Source organism: Eucalyptus grandis, chromosome 2 (assembly GCF_016545825.1).
Source record: "Eucalyptus grandis isolate ANBG69807.140 chromosome 2, ASM1654582v1, whole genome shotgun sequence".
Taxonomy (NCBI): Eukaryota; Viridiplantae; Streptophyta; class Magnoliopsida; order Myrtales; family Myrtaceae; genus Eucalyptus; species Eucalyptus grandis.
Genome location: NC_052613.1, coordinates 50459942 through 50482786, shown reverse-complemented (window position 1 = coordinate 50482786; position 22845 = coordinate 50459942). Strand labels below are relative to the sequence as shown.

The following is a 22845-nucleotide window of genomic DNA, read 5'->3' as shown; positions in this document are numbered from 1 at the left end:
GAAACCCCAATATTGATTTCTAACATCCAAGATCAAGTCGCTAGTACTCAGGCTCAGGACCTTGGTGTCCTTGCCCGAATCCCTAATGCCTATGCTAAGTCCATTAAGCCTAAACCCAATACTCCAATGCTTGGGCTCGAGTCCTTGACACCTACACCTGAGTCTATTGAGCCCAAGCTCAAGGCCTCAATGGCTTGGCACCCAAACCTAGGTCCACAAAGGCCAAGTGTGGGATATCAATACTCGAGTTTGGATCTCCAACACCAAGGCTTAGGTCCATAAAAGTCGAGTCTAGTTCTTGTGCACAAGTCCATCAAGGCTGCTCCTGAGACCCAAGTGCTTGTGCCCGATCCTAACACTTGAGTCAGGGTCCATCGAGACCGATCCTAAACTGTAGTGCCCTTACCCAATTCTTTAATGGCCAATGCACAAATTATTAGCGCTCGAATAGTGTATGTTTATTTAGAAAAATTAGATTTTTCATATCAAATAACGAAAAATATTTTCCAATTCATTTCTAAATTTTAGTAAAATAATGAAAAATATTGCCATTTCTTTTTATAAATGTGACATTTTTTTGCAAAATAAACGAAACCTAAGGACACATCTTTGTTTTATCGGAAACTTTATGATAAATAAAAATATTTTCTATAAAAATCATTTTCAAGGAAAATTATTAAATTTCACTTGTTTGATAATTTATGTCTAATGATTTTCTTTTTGTTAAAAAAGGATGTTTTCAACTTAATTTTTTTGTTTTTGTTTTTTTTCAGTTTATGAAAAACGTTTTCCCCATAAATGGATTCGTATTCTCTCCTTTAAACACGGAAAGGTCGAAAAACAGTTTCTCTTCAGATAAATGTTTCCATGTCTCGGTGAATACTAATCAGATAATGAAAGCCTCACTGAACTCCCTATTCTCTGCTCCCCCATTTCGCACGAAGCGGAGTCATCTAGGCACCGCCGCAAACACATGGCGGCCGCCGCCGCAAGCAGCGAGCGGACCAGCGCCAAGATCCTGCTCACCTCGCTCTCGGCCATGGTCGCCGAATCGGCCACATTCCCCATCGACCTCACCAAGACGCGCCTCCAGCTCCACGGCCAGTCCCTCCCCTCCTCCTCCTCCTCCTCCGCCGCCGCCACCGCCGTCCGCGTCGCCGCTGACATCGTCCGCCGGCAGGGCGTCCTCGGCCTCTACCAGGGCCTGTCTCCCGCGATCATCAGGCACCTCTTCTACACCCCGATCAGGATCGTCGGCTACGAGAACCTGAGGAACGCGGCCGACGCGGGCGATCGGTCCCTCCCTCTCCTCGGCAAGGCTCTCGCCGGCGGGGTTTCTGGAGTCGTAGCTCAGGTAGAATTGCTCGAACTATCGTGTTGATTGAATTATTGGTGATGAGGTTACACGAGTCGGCTTTCTCTTGCTTAGATGAGCTCTGATGTGAGCTAAAAAGATGTTTACCCTCATCAATGGAGAGCGGTTTGATGCTTTCAGTTCTCGAAAAAATTTTATGTCTTGTTTTAGACTATGATTTCTTATGCTGCATTTTCTCCATGTTCAGCGCTTTTACTAGATGCATCTGTATTCAAGTAGATGATTATAATCTATTTATAAGCTGTTCAGAATTCGTGTTGGCGGTCTGCCCGTGGAATTGTCATCTGGGCAAGACTTTATGTAGTGATGCACGATGGTTTCAATTTAACTGTGTTCTTCGGTATATGGTTAGTTGTTCAGGTTGTGGCGAGCCCTGCAGATCTTGTCAAGGTGAGGATGCAAGCGGATGGCCGTATAGTAAGCCGAGGGCTTCAACCTCGGTACTCTGGGCCTTTGGATGCTTTCAGGAAGATTGTACACGAAGAAGGTGCCTCAGGGCTTTGGAGAGGGGTTTTTCCAAATGCACAGAGGGCGTTTCTTGTGAACATGGGGGAATTGGCGTGCTACGATCAGGCTAAGAGATTCGTTATTCAGAATCGAATTGCTGAAGATAATATATATGCCCACACCTTGGCGTCGATCATGTCGGGTCTATCAGCTACAGCTCTGAGCTGTCCTGCCGATGTGGTTAAGACAAGAATGATGAATCAGGCAACAAACAAGGACGGTAAGGCATTGTACCTAAGCTCTTACGATTGCCTGGTGAAGACCGTAAAATTCGAAGGCATAAAAGCTCTTTGGAAGGGCTTTTTCCCGACATGGGCGAGGCTTGGTCCTTGGCAATTTGTGTTCTGGGTTTCTTATGAAAAATTTAGAACAATGCAGGCATGTCATCATTCTGATAAACTATTTGAGCGGTACATTATGTCTACAATCACTTTGCATTGGATGCAAGGTTAAATCTCAAGTGAGAATAAGATAATCAGATTCCTTGCTTTCCAAGATTGAGCGCACCAAATGTCTCCGCTTTTTGCAGCATGGTCAATTTTCTCTGAGCTGCAATAGGTAGTCATAAGTCATTATCGCTTGCTCTTCTCCTTGAAAGTTCGTCTGGTGAATTAATGCTGTAGCCAACAAGGCAAGAACAATATGAAAATAATCCATTTTGGGATTGCGCTGGGGAAGATGGTGGAGGTGGTCATCAAAATGTTGTTGCTTGTTTTTGGCTTTTAAATAGAAATGAGATTTCTCTTTGTTTGAACTCCCTCTTCTCTCCAAATTCCTGACAAAAACTTATTACGACTTTTGTCTTGCTTCAAAGACATTTCTCATATGTTGACATATTGATCTCTGTCACCCCTCTTCTAAGCCCAAAATTAGAAACTTTATAATGCTGTTTATCTTGTGCAGTCTTTTATTTAATTGCTGGGATATGATTTATCCTTTGATGTTTAGGCCACAGCTTGGTAGTACACACGGTTCATAGAATTTGAGGCTCCAATTTTAGCATGCGAAGCTATTCATGGAGTAGTGTAGTGTCTGTAAGCATAGCCATTTATTTCCGCACACTATGCAACCTGTTGTTCCAGTGATTCTGTCAGTGTCTTAATTGGTTTTTAGTGTTTGATGAAGTGTCTGGAGTTGTTGGAATGTTATTAAGAGGATTTCTGTTAGCCAGGGCATGACTGAGTTGGGCAGCCTCTTCTCATCCACCCAGTTGCAGTGGATAATTCATTTTCTAGAGGATATGCTGGCCCAATGGGTGCATTTGGTTCAGCTTTGAAAATGGGCTTTGGGGCGATCCTTGGGCAAATGCAATTGTGTTTGGGAAAAATTTTGGAGGGTCATTGGGGAAAACAGTGCATTTCCAAAGGGGTTTAGCTCAAGGCAAGCAGCAAGGAGCATTCCGCTCCAGCTTTCCCAACATGCAAAGCCCTGAATTAATGAATTTTTTTTTTAATTCCATATTTACCATTTTTTTAAATAGAAAACCCTTAGATCTATTGCCTCTCTCTTTGCTCACCTCATGAACACAGCTCTGCTGGTGACATCGCTCGCCTCTCTTCCATTTCCTCGTTAATCTCCTCCGCTGCTTCTGATACTTCCAATTATTGTTGATTTTTAGTCACCCGATTATTTTTCCTCCACTTTCACTTCCTGTTTTGCAGTATAATTTTGCTGGGTTTAATTTGTTTCACTCTTTAGTGGACTGTAATGCCCGGTAGGTTGTAGGATATTTTTAACGTTCTGTTTCTGGGCACTTGTCCTTATTGCTTGATTACATGTTAATTCTAGGGTGAATTTCGTGCTCTCAGTTGATTATGTGTGTGATCAGGTCTGGCCCTGGGCTCAGGGACTGCAGTCTCTCTTTTTTTTTTCTTTTTTTTTTTCCTCATTGGTACTATAGAGTTAAAGGTTGTTTAATGGATTTTCTGGAAATGTTGTGGTGATGACGCTATAACTGAAGTATATGTCACTCTTCCAATTGTGCTTGATCTAAGAGCTTCACGCTCATCAGAAAAATCTTTCCTGGTGATGATAACGCTTCCCGATCTGTGTGGTAAAGTCAGACATTTGGTGAGTTCTTGACCTTAACTGGACAAAGCAGGAAAAAAAGAGAATTTAGTGGATTTTAGGTAAAAAGTATGCTTTTGGGCTGAATTTTCTCTTGGTTTGACTTCTGATCCTGCAAGAAATGAGCTGTTTTGAACGTTTTTTTTTTTTTTTTTAACTTTTTGGGTGGTGAAGACTGATTGTAATATAGTTCTTGTTTGTGCTCTGGCTGGCTTGCACGTGAAATCAGAGATTTATGTTTCTCAAACTTATACTTGGTAAATATTATTGATGTTGGGAGTAAACTCCTGCTGCATCATGTAGCAAAAATGTTGGATTCCGTCTATGTGCGAACCCTTTGGTGGTAATGGGCCCAAATGCTGAGTCCGGTGAATCAGATGGACTTCGGCATCGGGTTTTGTCAAATTACTAAGATATTCTTCAGGCATTGAGGGATGAATCCACGAATGATCCTCGAGATTTCACCGAGATCGCTCAAACCCATGCATACTGCCCAACCATTGCTTCTTGGGCATCAACCCTGATAAGATGCACCTCCATGTGCACGCAGTTGCAGCCTTTTTGGCCCTAGACTGAATATAGATCTGAGTTGGATGGTCCCTTGTCACTTGGATTTTTCTGGAATGGAGGTCACTGGCAATGGGTGCTGTCTCAACTGGAATATGTTACTTTTGTGCTAACTCATCTCTAAAACGGCGATTAGCATGTTACGATGCATCTACGACTGTCAGGAGGAGGCTGGTTTAGAGGGAGTTAAGAAAATAGCCTGGTTGGCAAGGAAGGGTAGGAATTGTACCGTCATTATCTACTTTATTAGATTGGAGTTTTGATCGAGAGTGGTAGCAAATTGTAAAATCGCTGGAGCCCACATTGTTTACAAAATCTGTATCAAATCTTTGAAAATTAAACCCACGATCTGAATGACTGGCAACTACAAGAAGTACGTATCCGTGTCTATTTAGCCCTAGCATTGTTCCATTTTGATGTGATTCTTTTAGCCTATCAAGAAATGTGTTTTTATTTTCATTAATGAAATTCAAACAGTAAAAGTTTCAGTCACTTTTTTTTTTCAATTTTAAACAAATTAAAACAAAAAACTAAATTGGTCACGGACTTTTTAAACATATTTCCATCACCAAGTCATTAAGAACAACTCAATGTCTCTCGGGGGAAACTAGTACAGCAACCCATCGCCATGGACTCCCATTTAAATCACGGAGCCGATCAGGGAGTTCAAACCCAGAACCTCCGAAGTGGAAAGGCAGAATAGCTAGATGTTAACACCCACAAGAATACCAAAAAAATTTGTTCCAGTTAGTAGTGCCAAAACCCAGCAGACTGTAGAAGTACAACTCAAAGCAATCGACACCCCTCCAGCCAGGTAGCCATGGGTCCTTCCGCTGAGCGCAACGGACAGACAAAAAGGAGAGAAAATTCAATGTCTTCAGATATGAAAACCTGTCCATCTTTGGAAACCGCTCAAATCACTTCCATCAGAGATCGCCAATCCAATTCCGGTCCTCCCTCCGCTGCCAACACCTCTGTAATACAGCCTCCACTCACTTGCCTCCCCATCCAACTGAACCAAGCATGGACTCCCCACTCCTTCACCATCCCATCCTCCATCTGATTTTCCCAGGATTGCTTCTTCTCCAAGCCTCCTCCAATCCTTCAACCCGTCCGAAGAAACCGCGGCGCCTATGCTCCTCTCTCCGTGTCGGCCCACGCCTTCATACACCATCAAGTACTGGCCGTCTTTCTTGTTCTTCAACACACGAGCATTCACAGCCCCTCCCTCATCGAAGCAACCTTTCCTCCCTCCCAGTATCTTCCCCAGCTTCAGCCACTTGATGCCGTCCCTCGACCTCGCCATCCCGATGCAGTACTCGCCCTTCTCCGCATCGAAGGAATGGTAATACATTCTCAAATCTCCATTCGCATGGAAAACGACCTGTGGCGAAGATATGAACAGGAAATCCCACTCGTTCTCTGACCCGACGTCAAACAGAGCTCCGCTGTGATGCTCCCCTTCAAGTCTTGCCCAGTGCCTGCCATCCTGACTCATGGCCAACCCCGGCAAGGACTTGAAGACCTCTCCTTTTCTGCTGCAGAATCTTTCGGGGTTTTTCACATCGAGTTCAAAAGAATCATCGAAATACTTGACATTTTCAGAAGTATGGCCAGTGTAGTAGAGCCAGTAAACAGCACCGGAGGCTCTGACTATGTTACTGGACATAATCACCACCTCACTAGGCCTGATGCTCATTGTGTCGAAAGCCCACCAATCTTTGCTGCAATTCAATACCACACCTGCAACATTGGTGGATGTTACCGATGCTCCTCTTCCGCGCTCCCAATGAATCCCATTGCTGGAAACTGCCAATCCAATTGCATCAGAACTAGGATCCTGATCTGAGCTTCCATGGTACCACATGTACCACCTCTCTTCCTCATCGCTCAAGAACCTCTTCACAACTGGAGACCCGACTTCTGCACTGTCCCACGAGTTTGCAGGGCCCAAGTCAAGCACCAAACCTCTTGAGCAAAGCAATGTCGTGGAAGAAGAAGCCGAAGAGGAGGCGTAATTATCTGACGAGGGTGTTGCCTTTTCCAGGAATTTCGAGCCATGACCGGATTCAAAGCTTGGATTTTTATCGGTTCCATTGGTGATGTCCGCGTTGGGCTTCGTGGAACAGCGAGTGACGAGAGAAGGGGTGCGCCTGGAGTCAAACGTGATCTTATGGAGAGTGAGCAGGTTGGGTTTGTGAGGGGTCGGACATGGAGGAAGAGAGGTAGTTGGGTTGGTAAAATTGTGAGCGGTAGTGGGAGTTGCAAGGAAGCTGAAGCTCTTCATGGTTGGAGATGTTGGTGAAGAGATGAATCAAATTGAGCACAGAGGATGTTGACTCCTGAAGTGGGGAATTATGGGCGATGACTGGTGAGACTTTGAGCCACTTATCATTAGGATATTTTTTTGGTCGTATATCATTAGGATATTTGAAGGGAGAATTGAAAGCAGAGATAGGCTCCTTCTCTGGCTATCTTTTATCTCCCAATAAGCTCTCATCAACGGGGTCCCCACGTTTATCTCAGGAGGATCTGACAGGTGCTTAGGAGGGTGGCCTGCTTTTCTAGCTACTTCTCTCAGTCATGTGACTCGTTTGTGGATAACAATTCTCCATATGGTTTAGTGATATCTTCCATTTATTTTCAAATTTTTTTAGCTAAGTTATCCGCATAATGATGCTCTAGGTATCCGAAGCAAAATCTGCGTACTTGCTAACGTGCCCTATTTGTTCAAACACGCATTTGCAGTATATGAAACTCGACATACAGCCCCAAAAAAAGTTATCAAGCGGTGAAGTGGAAGATAGATGTGCCTTTTCTTCTAGCGTTTCAAGTTTTCTTATTTATCTGGATATAACTGCTGATCTATTTTCTAGGAAGATCTTGTATGGGCAACCTAAGAGTAACCATGTCATCATCAACAAGAGATACAGAATCGGGTTGAAAGGAGGAAAAGAAAGAAGTGGGTTTCTAAGTGTTACCTAATGCCGACGAGTTGAGGAAAAGGACGTTCATTTCATGAAATACATTATGCTTGTCTTTTCTTCCAAGATTTATTGTGTTGGTTAGTTACTTGGTTTCTCCTCTTTAAAAGCATAAACCTGTCTTGATGGGCATCAACCTCTTCGCATCTCACTACTAGTACTATCCCAAGCTTTTCTGACTTAACAAAACCCAGAATTCATGGAATGCAGTCTATTTCCCACCCTTTTGCTTTATCCCCTTTTCCGGCGTAAATGTTTGAAAATTCAAGAATGATCTTTTGTCCGATGCTTTTCTTCATGTGCTCGGATTAAAGAGAGGACAAAGAGAATGTATGCTTGCTGCTTAGGGAAGACAGCTCATGAAGCAGTATTATTCCTACTTTCTCCGCTTTTGGTTCGTCCTTTTAAGAGGATTGCTCTACATTTGGTTATTCTCACATTTTGCAGAATAATCAAGCAACTAAGGGATTACAAACCGCTAAATATGCACCTAAAAGAGAATGAATGGGTATTTCGAGAAGCAACCATTACATTGCACAAATTTCTCATGATTATGCATCTGCCTGGGCAGTCATTACGAGGGCAATTGGAGATTCCAATTTAATTCCATTTATTCACTCCATTACATCATTCATTGGTTAAAATAAATCCATTGCGTCATTCATTTTGTTAAAACTAAGCATAGATTTCAGACGACGATAGCAAATAATAACATCGTTGAATATAAAGCGTGCTTCATCTCATACGCCTGAAATTTCCAAACCTTCTTGCTCATCAAAATTCTCCAATACTACTCTGCCGTTCTACATCGACAACAGCATATGTCAAAATTATGCACAACCCTTGTAAGTACTCTGCAATAAATCAAATTAGCTCCACCAATAATTTCTACCTTAAGCTAAAGTTGCATTCAAAAAATGAAATTTGAAAAGATAAGATCTAAGAACTGTAGCTCATCATAGAACTATAACTCATCGTGACCACTGACCACCTTGAGACCCCAGCTCATGTCCTCGCAGTGTCTCACATGAGGCACCAATGCACCTGTGTCGGTTCCCGCCTTAGTCTTGCAGTCATAGAAAGGAGGAGCGTGAAAGCATGGTTCCATCGACATGGCTCTACGACAAGGTGGGTTGGGAGCAGTTCTGTTCTCAGGCTTGTAAAGGATCCAAGGCTTCAAACCCCCAAGGCCCTGAGCTACATACCCAAATGTCGACCACGAACTGGTGACTAATACATCAGACATACTAAGGAGATACATTTCAGCCCACGCTTTCTGGTTGTGTAATTGCCTTTCTGTCTGCTGGTATTCTTCATGGCTCGGTTGATAAATCCCAACCAAGTCCCCATTGACAGTCGGGTACTCCCAATACATGTCTTTTAGTTTTTCAGAGTATCCGGAACTTAGAGATGTCAAAAGAACGGCTTTTAGCTTCTGGTTTTCTAGAGGAGAGCTGATAAATCCTTTCTCATCTACTTCAGGCAGCAATTTCTCCTTCAGTGTGCAGGCTAATATTTGGTCCATTACATGTGGGAATGGACCATTTCCCTCTTCGAAAACTCTTACCTGGATCCCGATCTTCTCATCTGCCTTTGCTAAATAAGCCTGGTAGTACCTAGTAATCAGTCCCCACACCCGATTAGTGGGATGAAAGAGGTACCTACCCAAGTGGTGAAAAACAGTCTCTTTATCAGGAAATAATTTGCTCAGTTCTTCATCAAAGGAGGACATCAAGAACAGGGAGGGGACAAAATAATTGTCTGTCTTCAAAACCAACCAAGGAACCTTGGCAAGTACAGTTTGTTCTTCATCGCAGAAGAAAAGCTTGTCATGGTCTCCATAGTCATGGGCCAAGTGGAGATATAGATAGGCTGGTAACGTGTTGGTAGATGTGTTTATGATGTTATTTTTCAGCATGTTTCCATGACAATTGGGAGAATTCTGGCCAAAGCTTTGGAACTGATTAACAAGGGGGAAATCAGTAGGAAGTAACCAAGATTTCCCTGGAAATGGTTCGCAGAAGAGATCCGCCATGTCTTTTCCTCGGTCAACAAGCAGGACACGATTGGTCAGGAGAGCATAAAGAAATGCTGAAGCCAGGGTCAATATTCTGTTTCCCAAGCCACTGAAAGATATCCAGACAATATATTTACAATCTGTAGATCCAATAGCCTTGCCAGAATTGATGTTTGCCAATGTCTCATTATAGGACTGAGTGTAGGGACCGCAGCGCTTATGAAGCTTTTCGTACTCTCTGAGCTTGGAAACGAGAAATGAAGAAGGCTTATGGGGTGAAATCTTCTGATAGATGGCTGACTGGAACCTGCTTAAGCACGATTGCTTATCGAACTCAGCAGCAAGAAGCCCGCCGAGCAAATCATTCTTAGGCAAGTCCACTGGCGGAGAGTAACTGTCAGTGTCATCTGAACATACCAAATGGAAGCACAAGACAAGGCGATTAAAATTTTCCAAGACAACAAAACAACAATGGTGGCGGCAGCAGCAGCAGCAGCAAGATAAGAGGCTAAGGGACAAGTGATTGTTCATAAGCAACTTTAGCATGGTGTAGCCAAGCAAAAAGAAAAAAAGCTAAAGACACTAGAATTGTAAATGTTGGAGATCTAGTTGACAAAAGCATCTCAGAGGATAATTTTATTTCACTCTCTAACGTCATGCTGCCACTTGAACATTTTTGTGGACTCACAAGAGACAACTACAAAACCCTGAGACCGAACACGCTATCATGTTAATCATCATTAAACTTAGAGAAACACAACATGAGACACCAGCAGCGGGGCCATCGACGTATGCATGGAAGGGGGAAAGAGCAATCATGATAAGCTAATTAAAGCCTCAGTAGAACCGTTTAAAGTGAACTCAATCTTCGACAAGCTCAAATGAATTATCTTTATCTCGTAATAATCACAGAGGCAGCAATACAATTGTCGAAGATTCTCTCTTGATTAGGACCAAGCACCGGCAACTAATCTGAATGATGGAGGACAGCTTTTTGATTTTTCATCTCCCGAGCACTAGCTATTAACCTCAAATCATGCGAAACTCGCTATCCTTAGCAGATCAAAATCAGTACAAGACGAGGGGAACGTAAAAGAGGTCGATCAAAAGCGACTGCAAGCACAGCCGTAATGAACATCATCCACGCCCAGGCGACGTCGAATCTACCTGAGACCAGCGGCGTAGCGTTGCCACTCAGCGCCCTCCCGTCCAGAACCCTCGCTTCCGCGAACCCGACGGCGCGATCGGGAGGTCGCCGCGCCCCGTCGCGAGGATAGAACACCGAGATCGTCGCGAGGAGAGGGAGGACCAGCAGAGTCGAAGCCAAGATGTGGTTGAGCCTCATCGCGCCGAGACCGAGCCTCCTCGCGGGCGCCGGGAGGAACCCGCGGCGGGCCGAGCCACGATCCGGGGACGGCGACGGCGACGAGCGCCTCCGGAAAGAGCTCAGATCCATTCGGGAGCGCCGGCCATTCCGAAAAGCTCGTCGCCGATGACAGCGGACGGGCGCTTCACGTCGCGAGATCGATGAAGAAGAAGATGAAGAGAGAGCGATGCGGAGCTGGAGTCCGATGAAGCTTTGGCGAAGAAGAAGAATAAGAAGGAGGCGGACTGGTCGGGGCCCGGGGGAGTGGGGGAGTGGGGACGACTTCGGGGAGGGAGTGTGATTGGCGGTCAAAGCTGCCCGACGTGTTGTCCTCAGGTTGTGCTGCTGTCGTGTCGCGCGCTGTTATGGAAAGTTTGGGAACTTTGATGATCGATAAGATATTAAGATCCACCGACACCGACATGATTAGCGCGCTAAATCGACGCTTGCACCCTTTCGATGCTCGATAAATGAGCGGATCTTACTGGCGTGATGCAAATGGTAACATCACCTTGGGATGGCAGTTCGCTGCACCGGTCGAAAATTATATTTTATATGATTGTTCTAATCATTGGGATTTGTTCATAAGGGTAATAATATGCGAAAAATTGTAACGAATTAAGCATTCACAACAATCAGTTCTGTGTTAAAATTTATGCAGAATATTATCCAAAGCAGATCCAAATTTTTTCGGGTACATTTATCATGTCGGTGCTACGTGAAATGTAAAATTACCGAAATATGAAATGTAATATAAGCAAGTTAATTATTTCGAACGGGTAAAATAACAGGAATCCCCATATATGTACTACATGCAATATTTTGAGGTCCTTCCCTGAGATTTGATGTACACAGTACTGGGGGGATCCTCAATTAGTCACACAGGGTTTCACATGGGTACAGTTTACAGGGGTGATGCTTTTTCCCGAATAACAACAAATGAAGAGAAATCCAACCTGACTTTAAGGAATGCCTTCCATCAATTGTCCTGTCTTCTTCCTATTCCTAAGTTGCCCCTTATATTACTCTCTCCTTCATTCGAGGAAGAACCGTTCATTTCCGATTCCGAGGCACTATAATTTCCTATTCCGATTTTTTGAACCATCCGCATGATTCTAATTATCTTCTTTTTATTTTTTAATCCATCACATAAAATTCCTTCCGGAAAGTTAGGATGTCTTTCGTTGAGCGCCATTATATCAATAAATTGAACAATCAATCCTAAAAATAGTATGCAATCCATGTTTAAATCTTGAATGGTAAATCCATTACATTAAAATCGAGGTCGCCTCAGTTGCAAGATTTAATAAATTCGACAATGGATAGGCTAGAGATGCAAAAATTTAACACGGTAAGCCAGTTTAGTAAATAACATCTCTAAATGTAAATGATTATTTAATTTAATGGGTATGTGCAACGCCCAACAGAAACCCACCACGTCATATAATAAGTTATTGTGGTATATTAAGTTTTAAATTTTCTGCATTATTCATTTCGGACATGGCCCTATAGCACGACCCCCGGAATGGGGTTTGGCCTGGCATAAATCGAGACCCGTGCCGATCCGGCTCAGATCTTGGTGACACGCGTCGCGCGCGCGCGGGACAACTGCTGACACTTTGCACCGCAACGGCATTCTCGCTCTGCTGCTCCCAGCTCCCCGCCGACCGTCTCGATCCCCCAACCAAAACGAGCCACTTGTCAGATCGCCAGGGACCCATGCCTCAAGTTTCGAAACGGATTGGACCAATATCTTACGCACGATGGGGCCGCGCCGCACCGGATCCCGGAGCATAACGAACTCGCATCCTGCTGCACCGGCAGAGCAGAGCTCTACAGGGAGCACCGAAGAGCCACTTCCGGTCGCTTCGTTTCCGACGCCAGCGAGAGAGATTTCAGGTGCGAGTGCGAATTCGGATACGGCTTCCCGCACTCGTCTTGCCGGTCGAGGTACGATCTCTGCTCCGCCATTGACGAGTTTTCATCGAGCTCGAGGACGACGTGATGGCGAGTCGCCGTGCGCTACGTCCGTTCGCATTTTCGTGCTGCGTCGGTATCTGCCGGAGAAGATGGAGATTTTTCGCTTCGATCGTCGGAGTCGACGTCGAATCGTCACCTCCGGCGCACAATCTCTGTCCCCCTAGCCCTCCTCTTCCCCCCTCTACGTCGGTTTCTTATTTTTCGTGCTCTGAATGTTTGTTGTTCCCTTCGAAAGGCACTTATACTGGACTTAGGGTTGTACGCTGCGAAAGTGCTGATCCGGATCCGTCCACAGTCACCGCCTCCGCCGGTTACGTAGCCTATGATGATTGAGTGATGACTGCGGAATCTCTCTTTTTCTCTCGTTCATTTGAGCTCGCCGCGCAGCTTGATAACAATCTTTTTTTTTTTTTTTTAAATGCTGTTGCCGGTGGACAATTCCGTTCTCTTCGTGATATTTGAGCTGAGACCTCCATAGCTGGCGTGGTTCTTTTGTAGATGTGGGTGTGTTTCCTTTTCATTTCATCTGATAGGTTTAATTGAGTGATATATCTGTCCCACTTGTATATTTCTAAATCTGGCTTTCCGCGCTCAAGACTTCCTCTTTTCTGCGAGTTTACTGGTTTGCGTCATCATGGATGTCATTGGCAGGATGCTTTTCCCTTATTCTTTGGTTCTGCTTAGTTACTCATCATACATGTCTCGGTATTACAGAGTATATGCATACTTAAAACACAACAAGAGCTCATTCCAGGACTGCAGAGATGAAGTTTGGCAAACATTTTAAGCGACAAAAGGTGCCCGAGTGGGTCGAGGCCTATATGGATTACAACGCTCTGAAAAGGATCTTAAGGGAGATAGTGCTCTTTAAGCAGAGGAAGCAACCAGCAACGCCTTTGAGAACCTTTCAGCGAAGATTGTCATTGCACAGATCCTTTGGTGGACTAACTGTACCAGCTAGCAATCCACCTAGCGAGAGAGATATTGAGGACCAAGTGATCACTGTTAATTCATCGCCAGGGGAGAGTTCTATGCAATGTTACAGGACTGACTTTCTCAAGCAATCTAAGGAAGGAGGAGATATTGAGGTCAAGTTCTTCAGGAAGCTTGATGAAGAGCTTAACAAGGTAAATACCTTCTATAAAGATAAGGTAGAGGAACTGATGAATGAAGCTTCTTCACTAGATAGACAGATGGATGCACTGGTCGCCTTGAGAATTAAGGTGGAGAACCCTGATGCTAATGGCTCCAGTTTGAAGACATATTCGACCAACACTGCCACCACAGAGCTGTCACCCAGTGACGATCTAAATGAAGATGGTAATTCAGGTAAGGGCGTGGCTTATATTCAGTCATTGCATTTAGTATTTAAAGACTTTGGTTTTGCATGCAGTGGGGAGTTCTTGTGATGATAAAATACATGAGGGTTTGAGTTAATATGTGTCTTAAAATTGTGAGTGCATGATTATAGAAACCATTATTTAATCTAGTAAATATCACAGTAAGATAAACACTTCCTGCTCAATAGGGTACTTCTCTCACTTAACAAAGATAGGGGTTGAAGCCTTTGGGGTACTTTGCTTGGAAGAATCTATCTTAGGGTGATGTACCTATGCAAAATAATTTTCTTTTCTAATCATGGAGCACAGTACTCAATGTGATGATATACCAAAAAGACACAAAAAAAGGAGGATCGGCCATCCATCTCATATGACCTGTTCTGTAGGCATGTGCAGACAAGAGGTGAATGGATGCAGACAGGACCCCCTTGAAGTACTTGAGCACGTGAAGATTCACAAACCACTCGAAACTCCTATTTCCACATTGAAAGGCGTTTTCCGAGATTCCAAAGATGTTGAACTGAGATTCAAAAAAGAGGAGCTGAGGAAAGTGGAAGAAAGACTGAGGCTCGTATTCATTGAATTCTATCAGAAGCTCCGCCTTATAAAGCTTTTTAGGTGAAATATTGTAACTTCTTTGTTCCTGGGGTATTTACTTTCCCTCTATTGAATATTTATTGCTTTCCTATGATGAGACCAGCTTTATGAACCTCTCAGCCTTTTCAAAGATCTTGAAGAAATATGAAAAGGTCAGACATCAGCACCAAACTGCTAGGTTTCTTTGTCGCACCTTTCAGCTTCCTTATTCGCCACATAATCACGTGATAATGTATATAACTGTCACTTGATAGCAAGTATGGTTTAGCGATAATTTTAGGATTCTCTTGTTTTTTCCCATATCATAGATCACTTCACAAAGAGCAGCCAGATCATACATGGAAATGGTGGACAACTCTTACCTAGGCAGCTCTGATGAGGTTTGTTCTCTAACCAACAAGCTGGTGTGTGGTCTTTGGGATATCGTACTATGTAACCCTTCAGGGGAACCCATGTAAAATTCAGCTTTAAATATATCCTCAGTACAGATAAGAATTTATGCTCAGAATGGTTGATGGATGTAAGAATTCTCTATTTTCTTTGGTCTTATGCTTTGTCTGGTTATACTTCATCTACTTGATGAGAATAACCATTTTTAGGGGGTTAGAGTAATATCAACCATGATCCTATCCCAATTCCTAATACCTCGTGCTAATAAGGAGGATAGGAGTGAATACATTAGTGAACCTGGTCCAGAGCCAAATTAAAAAATACAAAAGCTTTGCCAAGTTTTATAAAACCCATATTACTCTTACCTGTGCCTTGTGAAAAGAGCATTACTCTCATGCTAAAAGACTATCTGTACATAGGTCACTAGTCTCTTGGAGAGGGTGGAAGCAACTTTTGTCGAGCATTTTGCTGACTCAAATCGCAGAGAAGGCATGAAGTCATTGAGACCGAGGCCAAAAAAAGAGAGGCATAAAGTAACATTTTTCTCAGGTGAAGGATATTTGTCTCAATAATGTAATTATATCGGGATATATTCACAATTTCAGGTCTTCATTGCTTGTTGGGGTTTGAAAAAACCACAAACTGCATTGTGATTCTTCTGGTTTCCAGGTTTCTTTTCTGGTTGCTCAGCTGCTCTTGTGGTTGCTGTTGTTCTGAGAATAGAAACCAAAAATCTTATGGATAGGGAGGAAGGTGCAAGATACATGGAAAACATTTTCCCTTTATACAGGTAGGATAGACCTTGCTGAAGTTTAAATTACTTTTCCATGAAATACCTAAAAAATGCATCTCCAATACCCATCTAATTGGATGCATGAATCCCATTAATGAAAATCTTTTTCCCCCATGTTTGCAGTTTTTTTGGATATGCCATTCTCCATATGCTAACATATGCAGCAAATATATACTTCTGGAGACGATATCGGATTAACTACCCATTTATATTTGGGTTTAAGCAAGGCACAGAACTGGGATATCGCGAAGTATTTCTTGTAAGCACTGGGCTTGCAGTACTTGCACTTGGCAGTTTCCTGGTAAATTTGTACCTGGATTTGGGCTCAAAAACTCGAAATTTCAAGACATTCACTGAACTGGTTCCTTTAAGCTTGGTCACGGTATGACAATGCAAATAGTCCCCATCTCCCTGTTCTATATGCATTTCATCCTTCCAACTATCAATGTTGCTTATGCTTATGGTATGATTCTTTCTGATAAGCTGTTCTTTTAGTGCAGGTCGTTCTTATAATAATTTTCTGCCCTTTTAACATCTTATACAGTTCGAGTCGCTTTTTCTTCATCAGATGTCTTTTTCACTGTATTTGTGCTCCTCTCTACAAGGTAAACGAGATGAGACGTAAAGTATCCATTAGGATGTAGAGCTAGACAGTGATACAGTTTAATGTGTTCTGTCCTAGCAGGTTACTCTTCCAGATTTCTTCTTGGCAGACCACCTTACCAGCCAGGTGTAAAGTTAGAAAGTGCTTTTAATTTTTTCATCAGCCACTCCATGTAGAGACATATGCTCAACATACTTTCCATCATCCTAATTTTCAGGTGCAGGCTATAAGGAGTCTGGAGCTGTACATTTGCTACTATGGGTTGGGAGAGTATTCTCAGAGACAAAATAAGTGCCACAGACATGGTGTCTATAATGTTTTCTATTTCATTGTTGCCATCATCCCATATTGGATGCGCTTCCTGCAGGTGACATTTTGCTACAAGTGTTCTCTGGTAACTTTCACAACAGCATGGGGATAAGTCGAGAGAATGCTGTTGCGAAATTTTTTTGTGATTTTTGCACAATCATAACTTATGATTGGTAAAATTACTGAGTTTACTTTCAATATATAAGCTTCCGTTAAGTGGATGATTGACAAAATGATCTGATTGTTAATCATCTTAGAAAATACAATGAGCCAATAGAAAACTTGGAAGTACAACGAATTTGAATAAAAGTAACTCCAACATGGAGTAACTGTTACTGTAGTTAGCTATTGCAATTGGTTTATCTGAAGTACATTTTGGAAGGACTCTTGCTGATTTGCATTCTTTTGCTGCCTTGAGTTCACTTGGTAGCATGAAAATAAAATAATATATATATATATATATAGAGTAGTGATGATACGAAAATCCAAGGACACAACTGCTTAACTTAGAAAACATTTGCGCTGAAACGACTTGTTTTGTGAGAAATGGCATTTAATCCTCTGAATAAATGCTCCCTGACAGCATTTGCTTGTCTTCACTGTCAGAGTACTTCTATGTAGTAGCCCGGTATAAATGGAAAGTGTAGCTGGAGTCTCATGATAACTACTTTTACATGAATCTTGAGCATTGACTTTTGAAAGAGATTTCTTGTTATCGCTCAGTGCCTCCGTCGATTATGTGAAGAAGGAGATGCGGTGCATGGATTCAATGGGTTAAAATACTTCCTGACAATTGTGGCAGTTCTAGTAAGAACCGCTTGTGAACTCAAGAAGGGACATGCATGGTTGGTTCTTGCTTTCATCAGCTCAGCTATCGCGACAATAATGAACACATATTGGGATATTGTAGTAGACTGGGGGCTTCTTCGAAGGCATTCCAGGAATTTTTACTTGAGGGACAAACTTGTCATTTCACATAAAAGTGTTTATTTTGCAGCCATGGTACATGACTACTTGTTATGCCAGAATTTGTTTGTGCTCTCTCCTTTTACGTGTCTTTGGGTTGATATTTTTATTTTCCTTCCGGATGTCATTGTAGATCCTAAACGTAGTCTTGAGACTGGCCTGGATGCAGCTCGTGCTGGAGTTCAAATTGCGTTCCCTGCATAAGATGGCAGTTACAACAATTGTATCTTGTCTAGAAATCCTTCGTCGTGGAATCTGGAGCTTCTTCAGGTACTGTACCTCTTCAAATATACACAGGAAATTCAGTGTCTATTTGCTGATTGAATTACTGTATTGATAAAACGTTCAGCCGTTAAGAAGTGGCATGAGCAAGAATGAAACATCTTTCACTGATTGTGCTGATCAGAAGAAGGCTTATTAATGTGGATTCTTCGATATCATAGCAACAAAAAGGTTTTGTTTTACGACATCGTTAAAGAGGATTGCAATTTATCAGGTTGGAGAATGAACATTTAAACAATGTGGGAAGGTACAGGGCATTTAAGTCTGTCCCGCATCCCTTCAGTTTCTATGATGAGGGTAATGACGATGACAACTCTGAGAAAGATGACTAAGGTGATTCGGAGTTCAAATCCATGAGGTCAATATGGTGCTCCACATGGGCAATCTGCAAATAAAGTTTTCATCAAAACATGCGGCTTTTCGGCATGTGTCAAATTCTACCTTCCATGCAGGGCTCAGGCTGTTCCAGCTAGCTTGATTGTCTTAATCAAGTAGCAAGCAGAAACGGGACATACAGTCTACATTTTAATCCACATGAAACTTGTCAGTGAAATTGATTTTAGTTCATCATTCATATTCATACTTGGCCTATTATATGTCGTGGACTTTTCTGTTTTCAGATTAGAAACATGCAAAGGTCCAATCTAGGCATGCCGGAAGCCATCCATCATGTTACGGAATTCTTTTCGAACTAAGAGGAGAGAGTTACCTTAAATTTAGGAAAGATGAGAACTTTTTCTTGTAGTGTTATCCCAAAGTAGTTTAGCAGGTGCTTCGAAATGGTGGCCAATGCTTTCATTTGGTGAGGAAGCATATGCGAGGGTTAAGGGTCAATGTGTCTGAAGAATTTGCTGTGAAGAAATTGAGTGAACTTTGGCAGTGCTATCTTTGCCCTACTCTAGAGATCCTAAAATTTTAGGTAGGGCCAAGAAACTGTTCAAACAGGTTACCGTTCGGACGCTGCTGAAACTCGACTTGGTTGTGCTTTTCGTTCATTCACCACGGAGAAAATGTGAAGTGCTTCACTGAGTGGGAAATTTTGCTTGAGGTTATTGATTGATGGAGCGCTTTCAATCTACTCAGAACAAAAGAAGCAACTGGTTTGGCACTACAATTTGAGATTTGGTTAATATGATTTTATAAATCAACACGAAAAGAATACTGGCTGCGTCAATTTCAAGGATAATTAGATAGACATATATTTGATTATGTACATGCGTCTGACATAGATTGTTGACGGAAATCCAGTCAAAGCTTTACACCACAAGCTTAAAAAAGGAAATGAGATTTGCATTGAGATTTTGCTCTTGCATCTTCTCACTAGAATTGTCTTCACAGTGGGGAAGGAGGATGGGTGGACCGAATCGTTCTTCCGGTTAGGTTACTGAAATTGCATGCATTCTCGTTGACACTTGAAAATGACGTATAAAAGGATATGATATTCATCCCATTGGAATGACTACCCACTTCAATTACATAATCAATACTTGCAAGGCATCAGATCGTCTGCTATTACTTAGGAGCTTGAAGGTATCTCTGAAACCAAAAGCCTCCACTGAGATATTTGGAAGGAGAGACAGAGAAAGCTAAGGTTGATCCATCACAAGAAGTTTTAAAATCAATCAAAGCCAGAGCAGATAAATGTCTCAGAATAGAGCAACCGGTAACTGCGTATGATATTCCATTTCCCAGAACTCCACTACATAACACTCCAAAGTCGATGTTGATCCAGAAGGGAAAAAAATCAGCAGCACCGGCAGCTTAACTAGGAAACCATCATCTATTTCCATACAAGTTCAGCAATTTTCCCAGAACTCCACTACATAACACTCCAAAGTCGATGTTGATCCAGAAGGGAAAAAAATCAGCAGCACCGGCAGCTTAACTAGGAAACCATCATCTATTTCCATACAAGTTCAGCAATTTTCAGCAATATGATGACAACACGATGATTTCTTGGGAAAATTAAAGATAAGCAGAAAACAGCTACAAGAAACTACTGTCATTTCTGCATACAGCAGACTTGGAACAGGTTTCACGCAGAACCTTTTCTCTAGATCCAAGGAATATCTTTTTGCATCAATATCCCTCACTCGTCCCTAGAGGCAGTATCCAACCCAGCTGAAGGGCTGTCTGCGAAGTACTCCTGGTGCTTCACATTGACACCATACTGGGAAACAAAAAAAGAAAAGAAAGAAGGAACAGTGCCTTTGGTCATCAATCATCTATTGCACACGAGACAAATATGTAAAAGGATGAAAGTAAGATAGGTAGCACAGGCAACTGCAAGATGTCCAAGCCAAATTATTACTTCAATGACTGAAGGTTCTGGATTCTAACCTCACGTAGAGCTTTTGAGAGATCGTCCATTGACAAGATTAGGCGCTTATCCTGTAATAATAAAGGTCAGACTGTGAAGAGAGGGAATTAGATTAGATGCTACTTTCAGATGTATGACATTAACACCTTCTGCTGCTTATCCCTTTTGTCTTTAACCACTGTGGTCTGTCTTGCCCTGCAATGCCTGTTATTTACATAAAATTATTTCAGGAAGTCAGCTCAGACAGACTAGAACATCACTGATAAACTGGAAAAGGAAGCAGCACTGAAATAAACAAGACCAAGTAACATAAAATGCTAACTTTGCATTGTTCAATCATACAGGAATCAATGTCAAAGTTTGATGTCTGTATATGTATCCCCTCTTTAAAGATACTTATACCTAGACATTCTATTCTTTTCACACTACCAAAATAAAAGAAAAAAACATGTTCCTCAAATTGAAATCCTTCTTTCATCAGCTCACTTCTTATATCCTCAAGTCATGTACGTTATAAGTGCTAAAATTGAAAGAAACATTTCAGTCAAACACAACACATGTTTCCTCAGCAGTGTTAATGACTAAGGTAAACACATCAGCGAAAATCAATAATTAGAAAGAAGATAACTGCAGTTACATACTGAAGAGCATCGCTAGCAATATCTGCAACGAACTTCTGTGTAGCAACAGCTACCAGCCTTGTTCTGCAAGTACAGGGGAGAATAAGAATCAATACTCCATGCCCTAAATAATCAGTTAACTCCCTATGTAAATATGAAGGCAACGCCATCCAAAGATTCATATACAAAAGAACTCTTTTGTCTAGAACACTAATGACCTGACAACTATGATTCAGGTAATTAGGTCCAACAAATAAACGCCAAGGCTATTGGTGTCTAGTCCCAATAGATTATGGTCCACCACAATACCCTCAAATCTTAATCAAGATGCATGTACATTTCAACTACTTTAAAAAAGGTGTCATGGTCATCAGGATGCTATGACAAACCACGATCATGCTGTGCTCAATCTGAAATCTGTAACATATCCTATAACAAATTCTTTAGAACTTTGGTAGTTCAGCCATAGCCAATTGGGCACATGGAAGCAACATAATGATGATGCAGTTCTGAGTCCTCTCAATGGGAAGTGTTTCTTTTCGATACTCTGACAGAATTACTAATGTCCACCTCCTCCAATTACGACAATCCAAATTCAATATTTTGTCACCAATAGATCCAACATCGTTCAGAATCCTGCAAGGCTAACCCACTATGTACATTCTTTCAGTCAAAATTCTTATCATCTTCTCTATCCAAGAATCTGTCATTGCCTTTCAATTACATCTTCATCCATGAATCTTTTGCTCCTTACAAACATCACTGAAAAGGTGAAATCATTCAATACTAATGAATAATAAAAACCCATAAAGCTTTCTGTTTATTTTACATCAAGTCCCAAATAACACAGACTTAACATACAGCTTCTTGCTTTCCTTTATGCCACAACCCCAGAACGCACTGCAGAATTCTAGAATGTAATTGACGCACATTATTAGAAATGAGAGAAAAAGGAGCCAAATGCTAGCTGCTATGACGAATTTTAGTTGCAATACCTAACTAGGAAGATTTTACCGGCTCGAAGAAGCTCAGAATCAACCGCTTCAGAACCAACCGTCCCCAACCTAGCGGTTGATTCGTAACGACTAACTGGAAATAAAACTTTCAGCCAAATAGTTTTTCCACAATCAAAGACCCGCAAACGTCACAGCTCTCCAGGGGAGCACATCGACCCGACTTCTCAAATTCTAAGAAAAGCAACGACATCTGCCGGAACCCACGATTCATATCAGGCGCAGCGGTCATATATCATCTACCGGGACACGTTCAATTGTACCAAAGCATAGCGAAAATCGAATTCAACGCGCGAGCACTGAAGTACCTACAGTCGGACATCAGGACACTGAAACCCGCTCTTCCCCAAGTAGTGCTCCACCAGCTCATCGGGTACCTGGGGAAGAAGGAATCACATGAGAATCGAAAACCCAACAAGGAAAAAAGCGCCGATCGTCGCTCAGACATCGACAAGTATCGATCTTTGAGCAAAGAGAAGGAAGGAGGAGGAGCAAAGAAGCGAAATTCGGCTGCTTTACAGTGGGGGTGTACTCCATGAGGGAAGCGAGGAAATCGGTGAGCGCGGCGTCGTCGTCGTGCCTGCTCTCGCTCGACTGCTGGCTCTGACTGTGGTGGCTGTTCATCTCTCTCTCTCTCTCTCTCTCTCTCTCTCTCTCGAGATCGACCGATGGATGGATCGATGGATTCTGCAAGAGACGAGAGGAGTGTGAAATCCGAGAGGCCTCGCGACAGAGATAACCCGTTTTC

The 22845-nt window shown here is 42.5% G+C and overlaps 5 protein-coding genes across 5 annotated transcripts; 2 read left to right on the top strand and 3 right to left on the bottom strand.

Annotated features, from left to right (window-relative positions):
• The first annotated feature begins 875 nt into the window (after positions 1 to 875).
• On the top strand, positions 876 to 2706 carry LOC104433437 (mitochondrial uncoupling protein 3). Its single transcript, XM_010046180.3, is given in 3 exon segments — positions 876 to 1354; positions 1736 to 2252; positions 2255 to 2706. Coding segments are annotated over 3 exon segments (921 nt in total). The 5' UTR covers positions 876 to 973; the 3' UTR covers positions 2278 to 2706.
• Positions 2707 to 5293: 2587 nt separating this feature from the next.
• LOC104433436 lies at positions 5294 to 6919 on the bottom strand. Its single transcript, XM_010046179.3, has one exon. The coding sequence runs from the start codon at positions 6801 to 6803 to the stop codon at positions 5394 to 5396; it is 1410 nt and encodes a 469-aa protein (XP_010044481.3). The 5' UTR covers positions 6804 to 6919; the 3' UTR covers positions 5294 to 5393.
• A 1280-nt stretch (positions 6920 to 8199) lies between these two features.
• LOC104433435 (galactoside 2-alpha-L-fucosyltransferase) lies at positions 8200 to 11137 on the bottom strand. The gene is made up of 2 exons (XM_010046178.3): positions 10685 to 11137; positions 8200 to 9924 (listed from the first exon to the last, which is right to left on the bottom strand). The coding sequence occupies exons 1-2, from the start codon at positions 10971 to 10973 to the stop codon at positions 8465 to 8467; spliced, it is 1749 nt and encodes a 582-aa protein (XP_010044480.2). The 5' UTR covers positions 10974 to 11137; the 3' UTR covers positions 8200 to 8464.
• Positions 11138 to 13627: 2490 nt separating this feature from the next.
• Positions 13628 to 18605, top strand: LOC104433434 (phosphate transporter PHO1 homolog 10). The gene is made up of 13 exons (XM_039305854.1): positions 13628 to 14200; positions 14508 to 14821; positions 14904 to 14952; positions 15109 to 15180; positions 15610 to 15739; positions 15860 to 15980; positions 16107 to 16365; positions 16484 to 16588; positions 16669 to 16713; positions 16805 to 16954; positions 17620 to 17898; positions 17996 to 18132; positions 18359 to 18605. Exons 1-13 carry the CDS (start codon positions 13628 to 13630, stop codon positions 18474 to 18476), a joined length of 2352 nt encoding a protein of 783 aa, XP_039161788.1. The 3' UTR covers positions 18477 to 18605.
• Positions 18606 to 19796: 1191 nt separating this feature from the next.
• On the bottom strand, positions 19797 to 22845 carry LOC104433433 (transcription initiation factor TFIID subunit 10). Its single transcript, XM_010046176.3, has 6 exons — positions 22617 to 22845; positions 22410 to 22474; positions 21106 to 21168; positions 20611 to 20668; positions 20485 to 20535; positions 19797 to 20314 (listed from the first exon to the last, which is right to left on the bottom strand). The coding sequence occupies exons 1-6, from the start codon at positions 22719 to 22721 to the stop codon at positions 20234 to 20236; spliced, it is 423 nt and encodes a 140-aa protein (XP_010044478.1). The 5' UTR covers positions 22722 to 22845; the 3' UTR covers positions 19797 to 20233.